The following is an 18,630-nucleotide window of genomic DNA, read 5'->3' as shown; positions in this document are numbered from 1 at the left end:
AATAAATAACGAATAAAAAATATCTAATATAAAATAATAATAAAATAATAGTGTACACATAAACAAATCTACACATCTGGTGATAAGCTACAAGGCACGTAACTCATTGAAGGAAAAAAAACGTCTAATAGCTTTTTCATTTGAGCGAGTACAAAGGGATGGAAGCAAGATTTTTTTTTCAGTTGAGTAAAGGAGGAGGAAGGGGTGGTGGGTTTTCAAAAAAGCTGCATTTTAGAAAATCCTATCCATAGAGTCTATGGACTGTAAAGGTCCTACCTAAAAGTCGATAATGTTATAATCGTACATTTAGTATGACGCACTCATCGTGCGCCATTTTCATCGGCTCCACGTGACGTTGAAATAACCAATCGCGCTCCTCCTCCACATGAGTGCAACGAAGATGGCGCAAGACGGCAAGGTGCCCAGCGATCTCTACCAGCATGTGTACTCTTTTCTCGTGGAGAATAAGTTCGCCAAAGCTGCGAAAGAGTTTATAAAGCAGTCTAAAGTGGTAAGAGCCTTTCACATGTTTATTAGAAGCCGTCGTGCGCGCGGAGGCAGTAGTCCGGTGTGTGTCGATCGGGGCGCGTAACGTTAGTTCTGCACACGCGTGGGACTGACACGCAGTTTTTGCCGAACACGTGTTTACGAGCCGCACTATAGGATGTGCTTTAATACATTAATTTCTGCCGGTTGTTTTATCATTTCGACCTGTGCCATTACAGCAGTGTTTTATACGTTTACATTTTTATTCTTAGTCCTGAATTAATTATATTCATCACTATTCTCCTAAGATAGACTTTTCAACAGGTTCAGTGTTGGACAATGTTGGAATCAAACTTTAAATGTATAACATTTTACAGACCTTACCGTAAAACATATAAAGCCTGGGATATCAAAACTAAGTAATAGATTTATATTAAGAGTAAAGTTAGGCCTAATACATTTTGACAACACAACAGTTGACAAAAATAAACAAGAATGCAAAATTGACACATGCTGCATTAATTATTCTTACAAATGTTTTCTATAGCCACAGAAGGCTTAATATCTTTTAGTTTTAGAGTGTCTCTGCTGCTGATGATCACCCCTCAAATTTGGAGTTTCTACTACTTTACATTTATATACATGCATATAGCATTTGGATATTTAAGTTTTACAATAATATACAAGTATTATAATTTGCAATCTTATCGGTTTACTCTCATCAGAAACCCCAGGACCAAAATGACGACAGTCTCCTGGACATCTTCAATTTCTGGGTGAAGTAAGTATAAGCTGTCTTTAATTGTTTAAATGGCAACTGTAGCTCACTCTTGCTCATGCCGGTAGTTTTGCTGTCATTTTCACGGTTGGGTTGTAATTAGGGCTGGGACAACGCGTCGACGTCATCGATGACGTCGACGCAAAAAATACGTCGACGCAAAATATGCACGTCGATTCGTCAGACCCAAAACAAAAATGGCGGCGTCGGAGAGTAGTAGCAACACCACTCGCTCCTCAGACTTTCAGAAGTGCAAGGCGGCACGCACTCGTTCCTCTAAAGTGTGGGAATTCTTTAATTAAAAAGGAAACAATTCCCTGATATGTCGTCTTTGCAAAATGGAGATGGCCTTCCATTCTAGCACCACGGCAGAGAGAGAGGCGCGGGCGCGATCGAAAAGTCTGAGAGTGTTTGATTATGTGTGTGTGTGTGTGTGTCTGTGTGTGTGTGTGTGAGAGAGAGAGGCGCGATCGCAAAGTCGCAGAGTGTTTGATTATATTTGTGTACGCGTGTGTGTGTGTGTGAGAGAGAGAGAGGCGCGATCGAAAAGTCGCAGAGTGTTTGATTATGTGTGTGTGTGTGTGTGTGAGAGAGAGAGAGAGAGAGAGAGGCGCGATCGCAAAGTCGCAGAGTGTTTAATTATGTGTGTGTGTGTGTGTGAGTGTGAGGCGCGATCGAACAGTGGAAACAAAAACATACTCCGTCATTTTGTTTACAGGACATCATTCAAACTGCAAAGTGTTTAAGTTGTTCTGTTAATTCAAATTTTAAGGAAAACGAATATATTAATCTGAAATCTTTATATTACACACATAGGATTTGATTAGCCTACTTGTTGATATTTAATCAAGGTTTTATTGAATGCTACCTCTGACTAAGAAATGCATGCACTTGTACAATGTTTTATTTTGGAATTTTAAGAGCAATAAACATATAGGCTATTGCAATGTTAAGGAATTCATGTTTTTTTTCATTCAGACATGTAAATCAACATGTATAAATTGCTATTATAGTCAATTAATGGGCAGATAATCGATAATCGAAATCGAATCGGACTGGGGAAAATAATCGTTAGATTAATCGATGCATCGGGAAAAATAATCGCTAGATTAATCGTTTAAAAAATAATCGTTTATCCCAGCCCTAGTTGTAATCACTACAACTTCTTTCCTCAAGGTCCCCAGAAACCAAAAAGCGTAAAGCGGTCACCAGTGGCCCTGTGACTGTCAATGGCCCGTCAGCCAAGAAAGCAAAGAAAGATGCAGAGAGTTCAAGCAGTGAAGACTCCAGCAGTGAAGAGGAAGCTGCAGCACCTGCCAAGAAAGCAGTACAAGGTACATAGCGGCCACTTTATTTTTCTCATAGGGACTTTACAAGTTTCTTATTAGGATTCCACTTAATGGCCCTGTTTACACCGGGTATCGAGATGTGTTTTGGTCGATCGGATCACAAGTGGAGGACGCTAAATACCGGTGTAAAGCGGGTCTAAAATGTCTTGAGCTTTTCCAGAGATAATCGAACACTCATTCGACTGGATTGGTTTCGTGGTGTAAATGCTAATGTGTTCGAAAAGCCACAAAAGACTCAAAAAGACACAAAATCTCCGCCTTCTGACCTAATGCGTAAACATTATGGGAAGCGCACTAGCCAGACAGGATTTAAACTTTGTCTGGACTCAAGTTTGCTTTGAAAATGAAAAACATATCAAGCACAATGTTCTCTCATCATTCCTGATTTCTATCACACACTCACAGCTTTCAGCTGGTCTTGCGGCTGTCAGAGCCGAAACTAAAGCTGATGCTCTCCCTGTGTTTTTCTGCAGTCTCCGGTCGTGCTCATATGTTAATTGTGAGCTTATTTTGTCCATTAGATTGAAAAATCCCATACATTTCCCCTCCTATAGACCCTCCCTTCGAAGAAATCAGGACAGAGGTGTTTGAAAGTGGACAAAAGAGAGATTAAAACACTGTAAATGTTTATGTGTCTCCCTCGTCTACTTGTGATCCGATCGACCAAAACACATCTTAATACCAGTTTTAAACGGGGCCAATGATTCACAAATTACTTAATTGATTGGACTAATCCAATCAATTTGGTATTGTTGGTACTGCCAGAGAAAAACATAGCAATAAAAATGTTGTGGGAGAGTAGAAAATGAATGCATTTTCTTGCGGTGTTCTGTCTCAAGAAATACTTCATGAACATAATTGGGTTCCACTATTTTTTATTTCCTGATTCCAAACTGTACTCTGTTTTTGTCTCTTATCCTCACAAAAGGCTGCATATACTGTACCAAAAATACAGTAAAAACAGTAATATTGTGAGTGAAATATTACAATTTAAAGTGTTTTTTTAATAATTTAATTTATTCCTGTGATCCAAAGCTACATTTTCAGCATCACTACTGCTTCAGTGTCACATGATCTTCAGAAATCATTCTCCAATGTTTTGGTGCCGTAATAACAATAGAACTTAATAGTTAAAACTTAATAGTTTTTGTGGAAAAGTGTTGCAAACATTTATTTATTTATTTATATATATATATCATATTTAAAGATTATTTTATGAGTAGAAAGAACAGCATTTTGTTTTTAATTGAAATCTTTTGTAACGTTATAAATGTCTTGACTGACACTTTTGATCAATTTATTATGTCCTGGAATTAATTTCTTTCAAAGGACAAAAAATTATCTTACTGACCTCAAACTTTTGAATGGTTGTTTTTCAACACTACATTGTGCACTGATATGAAGTATTGTGTGTTTCCAGTGAAAGCTCCTGCTCCAAAGAAGCCAGCAGCTGTAGCTGCTAAAGAGAGCAGCTCTGACTCCAGTGACTCTGAGGATGAAGCTCCGGCTAAAACGGCAGCAAAGGTCAGGAAGTTGATGATGTTTACATGAGCGTGTGGGATTTCTCTGCTAGAATGCCTCTTCCTGAATCTCGGCTTGTTGATTTGTTGTGCAGAAACCTGCAGCTGTGAAACCTGCTGTTCAGCCAGCGGCAGCAGCCAGAAAGAAAGACACCAGTTCCAGCAGTGAAGAGTCCGACTCTGATGAGGAGCCCGCCAAAACTCCAGCTAAAGGTTCATATTCTCAATCACTACTACACCTGTGTATTACTCGGGGCATTCTAGCTCACTCAAAGTCAGTTGCATGTTCAAAGTGATGATCTGTGATCTCCAGGGGCCAAGCCTGTGGCAGGGACCCCTAAATCGGCGTCCACGCCTGTACCTGCAGCTCAGAAGAAGCAGGACAGCAGCAGCGAGGACAGCTCGAGTGAATCTGAGGACGAGGCTCCAGCTAAGGTCTTTTAACATACTAACATGCAACTTTTTTTTTTTTACCTCAAATTTCAAACTGTTTCCCAAATTGTGTTAATTACCACATAGTTAAATTTTAGATCATATTAAATTGATATATAATATAAATCTAATATTATATATTGATTATTTTCAGGAAAATCATGATTCACGATTTAATCATGATTCTTTTCATGATAGTTTTACTATTTTGCATGGGACTGAGCATTGCAGCCGAACTATTGTCCCTATTTTAAAAACGAAGCCTTACAAGGAAACCAAATATAAAATAATAAATGATGGCAGACATTTTGGCCAAAGTGACCAAGATAAAAATCTTTGTCATTTTCTTTTCTATTAAAAGATAAGAACAAAGATACACATTACATACACACAACATAATTGTGGGACCAGCAGCTGTTTGGTTACGCACATTCTTCAAAATATCATCTTTTGTGTTCAGCACAAGAAAGAAATTAATACAGGTTTGGAACAACATTAGAGCGAGTAAATGCTATTAGGCTACTGTCTCTTTAAGACTGGCACGCATCTAATATACATGTATATGAGAGCACACACTCGATTTTCTCTCAAATGTTTGCTTTCACTTTAGACATAACCTGCTGTGTTAATGTAAACCCCATGTGTATTTGACAGTATTAGCCCAATAAGACTCGAAAGATAACTTAGTTACTTAGTAACCAGGCGCTGTTTGCAGGCTTATAGTGCCTGTGCGCTTCAGGTGTACCTGCTCAGGAAAGCTCATGTTAGAACAGCGCATCAGCACGCGAATGAAATGTTTAACCGGCAAGCCTTTAAAACGCATGCAAATAATGAACTTTTGTGAATTGCAGTGTCCTGTGAGTGTAACTAACTGTACCTCGGCGTGAATGAATGTATGTCGCGTTTTACAGTATGTTGAGACGGAGGCTCCAGAACTGCACCTGATAGAATGCACTGTAGCTCGATACTACGATATTTCTTCCAAAGCAGATCGTGGAGACATTCTAATTGCCCACGATCAAAAATCGTGATATCGTACACCCCTATTTTAAAATGTAATCAAATGAGATTGGAACAATTCCTTTTTATTTTGGCTAACATACCTTTGTACTTTGGACTTTATTTAAATAGCAAGTTTGTCTGAGGTTTTATATTCACATTAGGGATTTTTTTTTTTAAAGATTAAAAAAATAAGCTAGTCTTTGTAAACCATGATTTATGTACTTTAGCCACTAATGTGAAAGTGAATACCTTTTCACAAATTTCACAGTTCCACATTTATATGCAAACATTTTTTTTGATGATTTGAGATTAATGTCCATTTGAAATTGAGATTAATTTCTGTGATTCTTTTCACTATCACAGAAAGCAGTAAAAGCAGCAGTCCCGGTCAAGACCCCTCCAGCCAAACCTGTGGCCCCTGCAGAGTCCAGCAGTGAGGAGTCATCCTCAGACGAGGAAGATGCCCCTCCTACTAAGAAAGCCAAGACTGGTATTACTGCTTTTCTTTCACATACACTAAAAAGAGGGGTTTTCTGGCTTCTATTACAATGATCTTGGAATTTACACTGAAAACTACACCTTGGGTGCAGCATTCACCAGATCATGTGATCACAACATAGCATTAAACTGCTTTTCAGGACAGTATATGACTAGTCTGAACATTTAAATAACCTTAGTGCACCTTATGAGGCAAAAATGATTTTCTGAAAAAGAGGACACCAATGTGAAATTAAGCATCTCTATTCACAGGAAAATTCAGTGCCGTCCCGCCCCCTGCAGCTCTGACAACTCGTGCTCCAGTCAAAGCCGCCGGTAAGAGTTTGAGGTGTCCTGTAGGGCTGCTCGATTAAGCCACAGTGTATCTTGCTCTGTAGATGTCATAGCAACCTTATTTCCAGCAAATATATACTTGCATATTTAAAATATGCATCACCATCGTAATTTTCACAGTTCTCAATACCAATTTCGATACCACAGCAGAATACTAGGCAAACTAATGCAGGTAAAAGCAAAGTCCTCAAATTATTGAAAATAAGTAAACAGTCAGTAATGCAATAAAAACAAAAAAAGCAAATTACAAACAATAGGAAAAATACAATAAAAAAAATAACAAAGTGCTTTAGGTTCTTTATGCAAGTCTAAGTATTCCGCTAACAGCCTGCTACAGAAATTAATACTTGATTAAATCTAAAATAAAATGCAGCATAGTCTTTAGTGTAAGTATTAAACTTGTTCTGATTCTTATTAAAGCTACAAAAGTCCTTCAGTCAAGAGCAGTGAGTGATTTCTTTTTTTTTTTTTATTGTTGTTTTTGTTGTTGGTCAACATTAATGACACAGACAGCAAGTATACTAGACTGCTGTAACTTTAAGACCGAATGCACGCATCCAACATACTGTTGAACACCGGATACACAACTGTTTACGTTCACTTAAGACATAATTGACTGGGTTTACGTAAATACTCGCAAAGCCGGGCATTGACACATTTTTGTGTGTATTTGACCATTTAGGCGTGCAGACGAAGCTCAAAACTCACTTTTGATTAATTGCACAGCCCTAGTGTCCTATAGAATTACTACAGCAATAAGCTATGAGAGATGCATTACACTGATTTTTGCTCAGGGCTGTTATAATAATTTGGGCCTTGCATGGTTTGTAAGCAACGTGACACATTAAATAATTCAACTTGGATGCATTGTACATAGAGAGCACAGTGCATCTCTAGTCCTTAGGATTTTCCCTAGGAAAAAAAATTGAACATTTCAAATAAAAAAAGGGCATGCATATTTGGTAAATTACTAAAAATGTGTTCTATTCTGGTTTAAACCAGCCCTTCACCATTATTATAAAATTACTTAAATATTGTATCAATTTTATTTCATTTGATAATAGGAAAAACTACTATAGTTAAACTATTGGCCCCTGAATTCTTCTTAAAAAATCAATCATAGTTACCATTCATTGTGCATCTAGTTATTGTGGTGACATCCTGTCTTTTTATAAATTGTGTATGATAAATATATTTTGCATACCTTTAAGGACCGTTTAGATTAATAGCATTGTGACAGTAATTAAGCATATATTGCAAATTCTCTTTACTCTAATGTAGGGCTGTGCGATATATCGAAAATATCGAAATATCGCAAATTCGCATATCGCGATATGCATATCGTAATGATTTGCGATAAATGAACAAAATAATACAAAGCTATATAGTTTTACGACACAGATCATCTGACATGCGGACGTTAGTTGTGTGTGTGCGTGCGCATAGCGCCCGCGTGCTCACTGCTCTGACGTCTGACCATCAACAAGCCAGCACGCAGTGAGTGACGCGCTCATAGCAAACTAATATGATAAAATGAGCCAGCCTGAGACATCCGCAGCTGCTGCCGACGATTTAGTGCCAAAACGAAGAAGCACCTCAAAGATATGGCAGTTTTTTGGATTTAAAAGAGATGACCACATGCAGACTGAAGTTATATGTAAAACATGTAAATCTCGTGTAGCAACGAAAACGGGAAACACTTCAAATCTGTTCAGTCCCCTCAAAGCAAAGCACAACGATTTGTATCAGCAATGCTCGGCAGAAAAATCTTCAAGCTCAGGTGAATCAACCCTCGTTCACCAACCCAAGCAACAATCCATATCATCAAGCTTCGAAAGCATAACACCATATCCTGTAAGTTCCCGCCGTCATAGTGAGATAACCAAGGCCATTACACGCTATCTGGCAAAGGATATGGTTCCGATCGCCACAGTCGGGAAACCAGGGTTTTTCTTGGCAAAAACAAAACAAAAAGAGAGCAAAGTAGTAACTCCACTGTTTCTCAAGTGTTTTTGTTTACTTGAATGTTCATGTTTTCAGGTTGATGTAGGCCTAACTATATAGTGGAGCAAAGTATTAGTGATATTTTTATTTTCTGTTTGTTTACATTGTTAAAATGTAATTGTAACATTTAAATGTAATGTTAAAATGTAATTTGTGTTAATGCAACATAAAAAAACTGCTGTTGTTCACTTTCAAAAGTTGTAGTGATTTATTTCCCCTAAATAATTTGAAATTTTGGTTATATGATTTCTCTTAATACAATTTTAATTGATTTTAGAAAAATAAATATCGTATCGCATATCGAATATCGCATTATTTAGCAAGATATCGCATATCGCATTTTTCTTCAATATCGCACAGCCCTACTCTAATGTATCCAGATGTTGTATGTAGGGGTGTGCAATATTGACTAAAAACAAATTTTGCCGATAACTATAATACGGTATTTTGCATCATTCAAAAATGTGTTTGTAAATGTCTTACAATAGGATATTGATTAATATTATTAATTTAAACAATATATTGAGGGAAAGGGTATTTATATATAATAATAGCCTATTACTGGTGTTATTGCTATAATTTATTTATTTGAGTATATAGGATATGTTTAAGAAGTTTGTACAATATTTGCCTTCATATTTCATGCATCTCTGCATTGATATTTACCAACTAACCGGTCACTTGATCTACACCGTTGATCACTTCAGGTGTGGCGCACTTGGAATATAACTTTTTTTTTAACCAGATGGTTAATAGAGAATGTTATTTGCATCATATTGTAGTTACATTAAGTTGACTAGTTAAACTTAAAAACAAATCTAAATTGAATTTGTGAATCGGTCAATCGTTCTGAAAAAGTCGATTTCATTTTTTTTGCCATATCGCCCAGTCCTAGTTTGAATAAAAAAGAGAGGCATTTTTTAAAGGCATTATAACAAAACTGCCATGATGTACAAAGACTTTATAGTTTATATATAATTCTATGTGTTACTATCATAGGGATTGGTTAAAAAATGAGCTTGCTTGTTAAGATGTCCAAATATAATTTATTTTTCTTATCCTTTTTCCGAGCAGCCCCAGTTAAGACTGTGACTCCCAAAGCTACTGCTAAGAAGGACTCCAGTTCTGACAGCTCTGGTACGTCTGGTACGCTGTCAAACCCCCAAAAGTGACTTGGTGGTGATAATCTGCAGAGTGTCTGCAGATTATCACCACCAAGTCACTTTTGGGGGTTTGTTTTTTCCCCTCTGTGTCTCTTGGGTGCTAATGAACTTTCTTTTTCTCAGATTCAAGCTCAGAGGATGAAGCAAAGAAGCCAGCGGTCAAAGCGGTGCCCGTGAAAGCAGCCCCAGTTAAGAAGCCTCCTACAAAGGTGGCTCCTGCTCAGAAAAAAGACTCTTCAAGTTCAGATTCGTCAAGCTCAGAGGACGAGGCAGCAAAGCCGGCTGTCAAAGTCACACCTGCAAAAGCTGTATCTGCTAAATCTACACCGGCTAAAGCCGTACCTGCGAAAGTCACTCCAGCTGCAGATGAATCTTCTAGCTCTGAAGACTCGGACGATGAAGAGGCCAAGAAACCCGCAGCTAAAGTTGTTCCAGTTAAACCTGCGCCAGCCAAGAAAACGCCAGCTAAAGTCACGCCTGCTGCAAAAGAATCTTCATCATCCAGCTCAGAGTCTGAGGAAGACGAGCCGGCCAAGGCAACCCCTGCTAAAGCTGCTTCTCAAAAGAAAACTCCTGCAAAAGCTGCTACTCCAAAGACAACTCCTGCTAAAGCTGCTTCTCAAAAGACAACCCCTGCTAAAGCTGCTACTCCAAAGGCAACTGCTAAGAAAGATGATTCCTCAAGTTCAGGTCTGTTGTCATTATATCCAAAATTACTTGGAAACATATAGTGCACTCACATGTACCGGTACTATATAGCAAATCTCAAGTGCTTGATTGTTGTTGTTTTTTAAATGAAGTCCTGCCAAAGAACCCTTAAAAAAAGCCATATTTATAAAGAGGTACTTGAAAAGTGCTTGAATTATAAAAAAAAAAAAATATATATATATATATTAGGGCTGTCAAACGATTAAAATATTTAATCGCGATTAATCGCATTAATGTCATAGTTAACTCGCGATTAATCGCACATTTTTATCTATTCTAAATGTCTCTTGATTTCTTTTTGTTCCCTTTTTTTCTTTTCTTTTTTTTTCTTTTAATGCTCTTAGAAAAGTGGACCGGCTTGTTTTGTGCAAATGTTTTTTATTGAAAACAAATTTCACACTAACATTCTCACTTGGAGCAAATAATCTCTCACACAATGTAACACTGTCCATCAATAAAAGGGTGAAAGAAATACGGACGAGATAAGGTTACTGATATTGACGAGTGGGCGTAGAAACGCATCAGCTGTGTGTGTGCTTGACCATCGAGTGGTATTTCCGACTGGACGTGCTGCGATGATAGCTCAGTTCACAACGACAAAACACACCGATCACGTTGGTCTTGTCAATAGAACCATTTGGCAACTTTTTAAAAGTAAACTTTCCACTCAGAATCTTATTGGCATCCATTTCGTCGTCTCGCGCTCATCATTCATCCACTCAAAACGTAACGTTAAAGGGGGTCGCACACCGGACGAGAAGCGCAGCGCCTCGTATTTAAAATTTGAACACATTATTCTCTGAGTGTACACACACCGGCGGCGCCATTCTGCGTTTTTATTGCTGGCCATAAACTGAGAAAGCGCGCGTCCGATGTGCGATACGAGTTGTCCTAGACGCGGCTCGGCGCTGCGCTTGTCCACTCTTTGGCCGGTTCGCATCGCAAGCCCAAACAAGTGTGTGCGGCGAGCCTGTTGTTTTGTTTCTGGTCTAGCTAGATCCGCTGTGGTGTTGTAGTTTTAACAACGTTACTAGTTGCTGCAAAAGCATGTGAAAAAAACTACAAAGTTTGCTAGGCGTTAATCTCGTGATAAAAAAATTGACGCCGTTAAAATGGGTTTGCGTTAACGCCGTTAATAACGCGTTAACTGACAGCCCTAATATATATATATATATTTTAAAAAAATTCACACTAAATTAATGCTACAGCCTGTCTGATATAGATATTGAGCTATTTCACTTAGCAATGAGTGTGATTTTGCTCATAAATTTGCAGGTATACACGATACATCTTTCAGGCCATGTCCACACGGACACGGGTATTTTTATAACCAGAGTTTTTCCTCATGTTTTTAAAAAAAAATCTCTGTCTACATGAAAACGCAAAAACACGCTATCAAGTGCCGTCAAGAGCATTCCACACCAGCAGGCGGCGATATAACCCTAACCGTAAAGCCACGTTGGCCAATCAGAAGCCGTCAGCGGCGCACCATCTGACGTCAAACACAGCGGATAACGGCGCACACTTTGACGTCGCAAGGCAAAAACTCCGGTTTTACTGTCTACACGACAACACTGCAACCGGCGTTTCTGAAAATCCTCACCCTGGCAGGGGTTTTCAAAAATGTTCGGTTTCAGTGACCTGATACTGCGTTTCCGTGTGGACGAACGGGCGAACCGCGTAAAAAGTCACGGTTTTAAAAATACCCGTGTTCGTGTGGACAAGGCCTCAGTCTTCAGGTCAATTTACATAAGAAAAAAGATTGTCATAGTATCCTTTGAGCAGTGCCATCCCAATCATGGGGAAATCCCATTAACTATTCAATGAATTGATCTCTTTGTAAAGCGTCAGATTCAGTTTCTCCCCGCTTTGCTTGTCGGTTGCGTCTTAAGGTGTCATGGTGTCAAAGTTAAAATAATTTTTGTTTACATCCTTGCTTCATTCATTAAAAAAAAATGCTGATTCATTCTGTAACGTCTACTAACTCACTCTTAAAGTCAGTCCCTTGCCGCTACCTACTGGCACAACTATATAACCTTCACTGAAGTCGTTGATAAACCCCCATCAGACCGTTTCTCAATACCAAGTACATTAAAATTAAAATATAAGGTATCCAAAATACAACTTATTTAATATATTAAATACTTTTATTGTTCTATAAATATCTAAATTGAGTAAAAAACAGAAAATAAACAATTATTTGGGCAAGCAAATTCTTGGATTGTAGATAATTACAAAGTAATTACATTTCAAAGAAATGCTTTACATTTTTACAAGTAAAGCCCTTTGTTTTCTTCTGTTATTACATCTTATTAAAGAACTGTATAAGAAGTAAATGCACATTTTGCCATTATTCATTAAATTCTAGGGCTTTGTTAATGTTCCCATACTTAAAGTTGCCACAGTCATTGCATACTTTGCATGTGCTGCACTTTATTTGTACCATTTTAGGCCTGGTTTCACATACAGGGCTTAGATTAAGCCAGGATTAGATATTTTAAGGACATTTAAGTTGCTTTTATAAGCATTCCTTAGAGAAAAAAAACATTACTGTTGTGCATCTTGAGACAAAACAATGGCACATATTTTAAGACGTATTAGTGCAAGTTGCTTTCAGTTAAAACAGTCCAAACATGCATTTTAGTCTGGGACTAGCTTAAGCCTGGTCTGTAAAATTGGGCACCTTTTTTAGAATTTGGAAGATAATAAAGATATTGTTTGATAAGATCTCTGATTGTAGTGCTTACTACAATCATAGTTGTTCGTGCAGGTTTGGAATGATGCGAGTAGAAGTAAAGAGATCCAGAGAAATGGAGTAAAACCATGTGAGTGATGATGATCAAGATTGTGTTGGCTTATAGATCTGTTTTACCTCCCACAGATTCGGACAGCTCTGAAGATGAGGCACCAGCTAAACCAGCAGCCACGTCCAAGCCTTTGAGCGCTCAGAAGAAACCTGCCACCACACCGGTATCCAAACCTGCAAAACCAACCAATAAACCAGCGGAGAGCAGCTCAGACTCGGACAGCTCTTCAGATGAAGATGATAAACCTCAAAAGAAAGCCGTCACCACACCTGTATCCACACCTAAACCCGTGGCCACCTCAGCCAAATCTACCCCTGCAGCTAAACCCGCTGAAAGCAGTTCAGATTCAGACAGTTCATCAGATGAGGAGCCACAGAAGAAAGCCGCCACCACACCGGTATCCAAACCTGCCACACCGGTATCCAAACCTGCTACCCCAGCGAAACCTGCAGCTAAACCAGCCGGGAGCAGTTCTGACTCTGAGACTGACAGCTCTGATTCAGAGGACGAGACTCCAGCTGCTAAGACCCCGAAACCAGCAGCGGCAAAGAGCCCTGCTGCTAAGAGCCCTGCCTCTGCTGCTAAACCCCCGGCTCCAGCCAGCAAGACCGCAGCCAAGTCCAGCAGCAGTGAAGACGACAGTTCCAGTGAAGACGAGAAGAAAGTAAAGGCTACTGTGACGCCCAAAGCAGCAGCAGCAGCGAAGCCGGTCGTGAAGCCAGCTGTGAAGAAAGCCGAGAGCAGTAGCTCAGATTCATCCGACAGCTCAGACTCTGAGACTGAAGCGAAGAAGACTCCCGCCAAGCCTGCAGTCGCCAATGGGAAGGCTGCGAAACAAACCCCCACCTCTGCAGTGAAGACGCCGGCCAAGAAGACCGCAGAGTCTTCATCCTCGGATGACAGCAGTTCTGATGAAGAGGAGCCGTCTAAAACACCGGCGGTCAAAACTCCACCCGCTAAAAAAGCCCAGGCTGCTAAAGCTAAAGCAGACAGCAGCTCTTCTGAGGAAGAGGAAACCAAGACTCCCGTCACTCCTGCAACAAACGGTATTATCAGCGCTCGATTATATCTGATGCAAACATGTATTTTTGGTGTTATTGGCTCTCAGGCCAGTTCTTATTCAACGGAGAGCATTATGTATTACATAACACAAAACAAATCTAAACTTTCAACAATTTCGCTGAAAAACAGAGCACTTTTTTTTATTATTTTTTTCGAGACTAAAGGGCTGCAGAATAAAAATAGTCTCAAGAATGAAGTCTCAAAACATTTTATAAGAGTTTAACTAACTTGATATGTTACTATAAAAACATGGCACTTACGTGCGAGATGTGAGCACCATTTAGCACGTTCACAGAGAACGCGTTTTTGCATTCACTGTTTTTTCAACTATTTTAACTTGACGGTATTAAATGTAAGTGCAACATTGTGTATATTTACATAGAAAAATAATGATGGGACCGCGGAATGCAAAAACGCATTGTGTAAATGCCCATGGTCTTTCTGCACTTTAAAAAAATGTATTAACTCTAAATAAGAAACAATCTTACTTAAATGAATTTGTTAGTGGCGAAAATTAAGATGACCTTCAGAGGTCTGGGGTGGGGCGGGGGCGTTTATACTTTTAACACATTATTTCCCCCCATAAGTTACTTAAATTAACGCTTTTTTAAAGTAAAGTGACCCCTCTAGCGCTCCTTGCATTAAGATAGACACTCAAGTCATAATGGAATACAATGGTGTTTAGAGTTCGCATGCAGGTAAGTGTGATATTCTAAAAAACATACACAGCTCTTGCAAATATTGTTAAATTAAGTTTGCTCCATCTTGTACCTAGTTTGGATACTGATGTGGCAGAAGCAGTTAAGATGTCAGTGTAAAACTGTTGATATGCAGGTTTTTTTTATTGGAAATTGTTTAACCTTCACTTTAAAGCACTCACATTTGTTTTTGTCTCTCCTCCTGATCGCAGGCACACAGAGCAAGACGACACCCAAGAATAAAAAAGTCCCCACATCCACACCTCAGACCTTTCCCAAAGTCAAACAGAAGGTAAATGTGTGTTTGTGTTGATGTAGGCTCAGTGCATATTCAAACACACCCCGTATATCGGCTTCAGTGATCTGAAATCTGAGAGTTCTCTCCCTCTATTCAAAGTCCGTTCCACAGAAACTCTAACAATGTCTTTCTGGAACTTTTGAAGCCTCAAAGTAATCCATGTGAATTAGAGCTGCACGACTCTGAAGAATAAAAACATTAGACAACTAAACAAAATGACATGTAAACTGACAAAACGGTCAAACGTGTGTGTGTGTATATATATATATATATATACACAAAAAATAATTATACGCACACTTATTATTTAAACAAAGTTTTATTTTGGATGCGATTAATCGTTGCACAGCCCTAATTTTAAACCGTTTCACATCGCAAGCGTCAACCGCACGTGTTTTGTCACTGCCCGTATCCATGAATGAGAGCGTTCACATCAGAAGCGTGACGCCCGACTCTGTTACGGTGTGTGTCCACTGGCGCGGAGCAGAGAGTGTTTTCTGTTCATTCCTATGGAAGTTGAGCTTTACGCTCGAATGAATTGAAATAGCTCGCTTTGCTTGCTTCGCACCAGTGGACACCCATCATTCATTACCATGTGCAGCGGCACGCTTGCGCCGTGAAGCCGGTGTAAAAGACAGCAGACTCGTGATCATTTAGGAACAAGATCGCAATCTTTTGAGGATTAATTGTGCAGCTCTAATATGAATTGAGAAGTTAAGTCCGAGTCTTCAAATAGAATGTCATTTTTGTTTTAGAACAAATTTTTTAAACTAGTAAAACTTACACATATTTTTTCATTATTATTATAAAATTTGGCTCTTAGCAGAGGTAAATTCTCCATTCCCACAGTAGGAAGCTCCACACAGCCATATTGTCACGACTGTTTGGTTATGCACTTCTGCTTAAATGCATTTTCTGTTTGTTTCTCGGTTGTGTGGCTTGTAAAGGAAAGCAATGCTCCTTTCCGTAGAGTAAGAGACGAGGAAATTGATGTGGACCCCCGACTGGCAGACAATTCATTTGACGCAAAGGTGAGATTATAAACGTATGAATGCATATTAGGCCAATATTTAGTGTAAAGAGGTTGTCCTCGTGCATGTGTAGTGCCTTTGTTTCATTTCTTTGACTCTTGATTATTTACTTTAAGATGGGTGCCAACGGAGACTGGGGCCAGAAAGCCAACAATGTGCTTAAATTTACCAAGGGCAAATCTTTCCGGCATGAAAAGACCAAGAAGAAGCGGGGCAGTTACATTGGTGGTGCCATCTCCACCACAGTGAACTCCATAAAATTCGACAGCGAATGAATGAGATCCCAATCTAAACGAACTTTGATTCCATTTGAATGAGCTCTCCTGCCTGTATCTCCCATTCGTTGCTGTATCGGCTCTAGCAAGCGCTGTTCTTACCCATCTACCCATCGTTCCTGGTCCTGCCATCCATCAGTACTGTGGTGAAGCAGCAGGAATAGAGGGGGTCGGAGAAGTGTACGGTTTCATGATCTTCTACACTGTCCTTCATGCAGTTAGACATGGTGACCACATGGTGGCACCGTTTCATTAAGTTTTGCAATAGAAAGTCTTTTGATTAGCTTATGTCAAATCATTTTGGCTTTACTGTAAATGTTTCTTGAAGTTGGTTTTGACGAATTATGAATGGTCGTTCTAACAGGTAATTGTCAATATACTAGAAATGGTGGAGAGATGTTCTTTTTTTATTATGCGTCTTAAAGAAATGTCATTGTTATGGTTACGTTGAGCCTTTCTATGTATTTTGAGCCTGGTGATCGTCTCATTTGAAGAAGCCATGTAATGACTCCGCCCACTTCATTTCAACGGACCACTGGAAGACCGCCATCAACATAACGAGTCTTCCCCATTCGATTTTAGTTTTCTCATTAGATATTTTATGGTTTCACTTCTGTTATGCAGGATTTCGTAATTTGGTCTCCCTTATAATCAGTCTTGTAACTAATAAATTTTTTGTCTGAAACTCAACTGTCTTTTATTTTAATCTCATGTTATTAAGTTCTGTCATGAGCTCAGCCATGTCCTGTTTTGTTTGCTGATAAATGCATTTAAATCCATGCTAATGAAATTTTAAAGCAATATGTGACAGGTAACGGGTGCAAGTTACCGTAGCTGTGAGTTTAGTTTAAAAGAAGATTGCGCTCAGTAGGGTCTAGTTAATTTGGGACCAGATATTTAATGATAAAGTTGATGGTCCTGTATTGGTCTGAAAAATTGTTTACTGAATCCATCAGAGATTTACTGAATCAACATCTGACTTTTCACAGTGTTAGTGCTTTAAGTGATGTCTGTCTGGAAATAAAGCTTAGGTTTATTTGATGTTGTCAAACAAAGATCAGTATCATTAATGCTACATGTTGCATGAACTACTTTAGTAAAGAGACATGTAGGGCTGGGTGATATGGTCAAAAAAAGAAAAAAAATTCGCCCATGTTTATTACAATATTATTTTACCATTAATGTAGAAGGAAATGCTTTCCACATATTTGTTAGACTGAGAATGAATGTACAGTTTTTGTTCAGTATTAAACTGAACTAGGGCCCCATGATGTCCATTTATTATCCCTTTAATACTTTTTTTTTCTTCTTTTGAGATTCTGTTTTTGTTATGTTATACAAATGTATATAAACTTTTAAAAATAAGATGATCCGCAACTATAATTTAAAAACATGGGTACAAAAATATTGCATGCTATTCCTTAAAAATAATATTATTACTTTGAGAAGTACATTTAGTAAACAGTAGTTGATATATGTGTCATAGTTTCTTCAAGCTAAATCGGACTTTTATTTTGACGGGTTGTCATTTCAGTTTCAGTGCGAATTTGACGGTAGTTTTTTCTAAAATTAAACTGAAAAGCTCTTGTAGTCAACCAATGCCGCTGTGGAAATGAGGCAGATGCTGAAAACACTGAGCGCCACGTGTGTGTGAGTGTGTATCGGAGGATACTGCGATGTTCATTCACATAGAGACGCAGAAATATTTTAATAATTATTATTAGCGACATGCAAGTTATTGACTAACGTTAGCTGGTGTCATATTTATTTCTGCTGTGTGATAGATATCGAGTAAAACTATCCAGAGCCTACCATCTTTCGGCGTAAATTATCGCGAACTCGATATAATATCGATCGTGTATCGCCCAGCACAATAATTACGACAACTGACTTTACTTACCAAATCTTAATATTTATCTAATAGAATTGACTTAATGAAATATCAAGGAACAAAACTTTAAAACATCAAATAGTAGAAATGTAACCTACAAATGTTTAATAAATCACACATAAAATGTATCTATTATTGCCACAACAATGCAAAAATATGTATCGTGGATAGTGACAATCTGAATTGTATAGGCTTATATAGTTCACCTAAAATGAAAATGTGAGAAAAATTCAGGTTTACGGAGTTTTAGTGTCAGTACTACATTCAACTAAGTACTATAATGTAATGTTGAATA

General features: G+C 38.5%; 1 protein-coding gene across 2 annotated transcripts; it reads left to right on the top strand.

Moving 5' to 3' along the window:
- Positions 1-313: 313 nt before the first annotated feature.
- Positions 314-17,537, top strand: nolc1 (nucleolar and coiled-body phosphoprotein 1). 2 transcript variants are annotated; one of them, XM_079635373.1, is made up of 14 exons: positions 314-511; positions 1,212-1,267; positions 2,441-2,598; positions 4,034-4,137; positions 4,229-4,346; positions 4,447-4,568; positions 5,931-6,057; positions 6,318-6,380; positions 9,477-9,539; positions 9,689-10,255; positions 13,155-14,126; positions 15,053-15,132; positions 16,109-16,169; positions 16,286-17,492. In XM_079635373.1, the coding sequence occupies exons 1-13, from the start codon at positions 386-388 to the stop codon at positions 16,127-16,129; spliced, it is 2,577 nt and encodes an 858-aa protein (XP_079491499.1). In that variant the 5' UTR covers positions 314-385; the 3' UTR covers positions 16,130-16,169; positions 16,286-17,492. The 2 variants fall into 2 exon arrangements, with proteins under 2 accessions (XP_079491499.1, XP_079491498.1); XM_079635372.1 differs by having other exon boundaries at positions 375-511; positions 16,086-16,169; positions 16,286-17,537.
- The last annotated feature ends 1,093 nt before the right edge of the window (positions 17,538-18,630 follow it).

This window comes from Phoxinus phoxinus (genome assembly GCF_949152265.1).
Source record: "Phoxinus phoxinus genome assembly, chromosome: 14".
In the NCBI taxonomy this organism is placed as follows: domain Eukaryota; kingdom Metazoa; phylum Chordata; class Actinopteri; order Cypriniformes; family Leuciscidae; genus Phoxinus; species Phoxinus phoxinus.
This window is presented reverse-complemented; position numbering and strand designations above follow the sequence as displayed.

What these genes read in the sequence shown, in the direction of transcription:
- nolc1 (XM_079635372.1), top strand. Translation starts at nt 386, where the DNA reads ATGAGTGCAACGAAGATGGCGCAAGACGGCAAGGTGCCCAGCGATCTC. An exon ending in TTATAAAGCAGTCTAAAGTG is followed by an intron (nt 512 to 1,211) that starts GTAAGAGCCTTT and finishes TACTCTCATCAG; the next exon opens with AAACCCCAGGACCAAAATGA. An exon ending in TTCCCAAAGTCAAACAGAAG is followed by an intron (nt 15,133 to 16,085) that starts GTAAATGTGTGT and finishes TGGCTTGTAAAG; the next exon opens with GAAAGCAATGCTCCTTTCCG.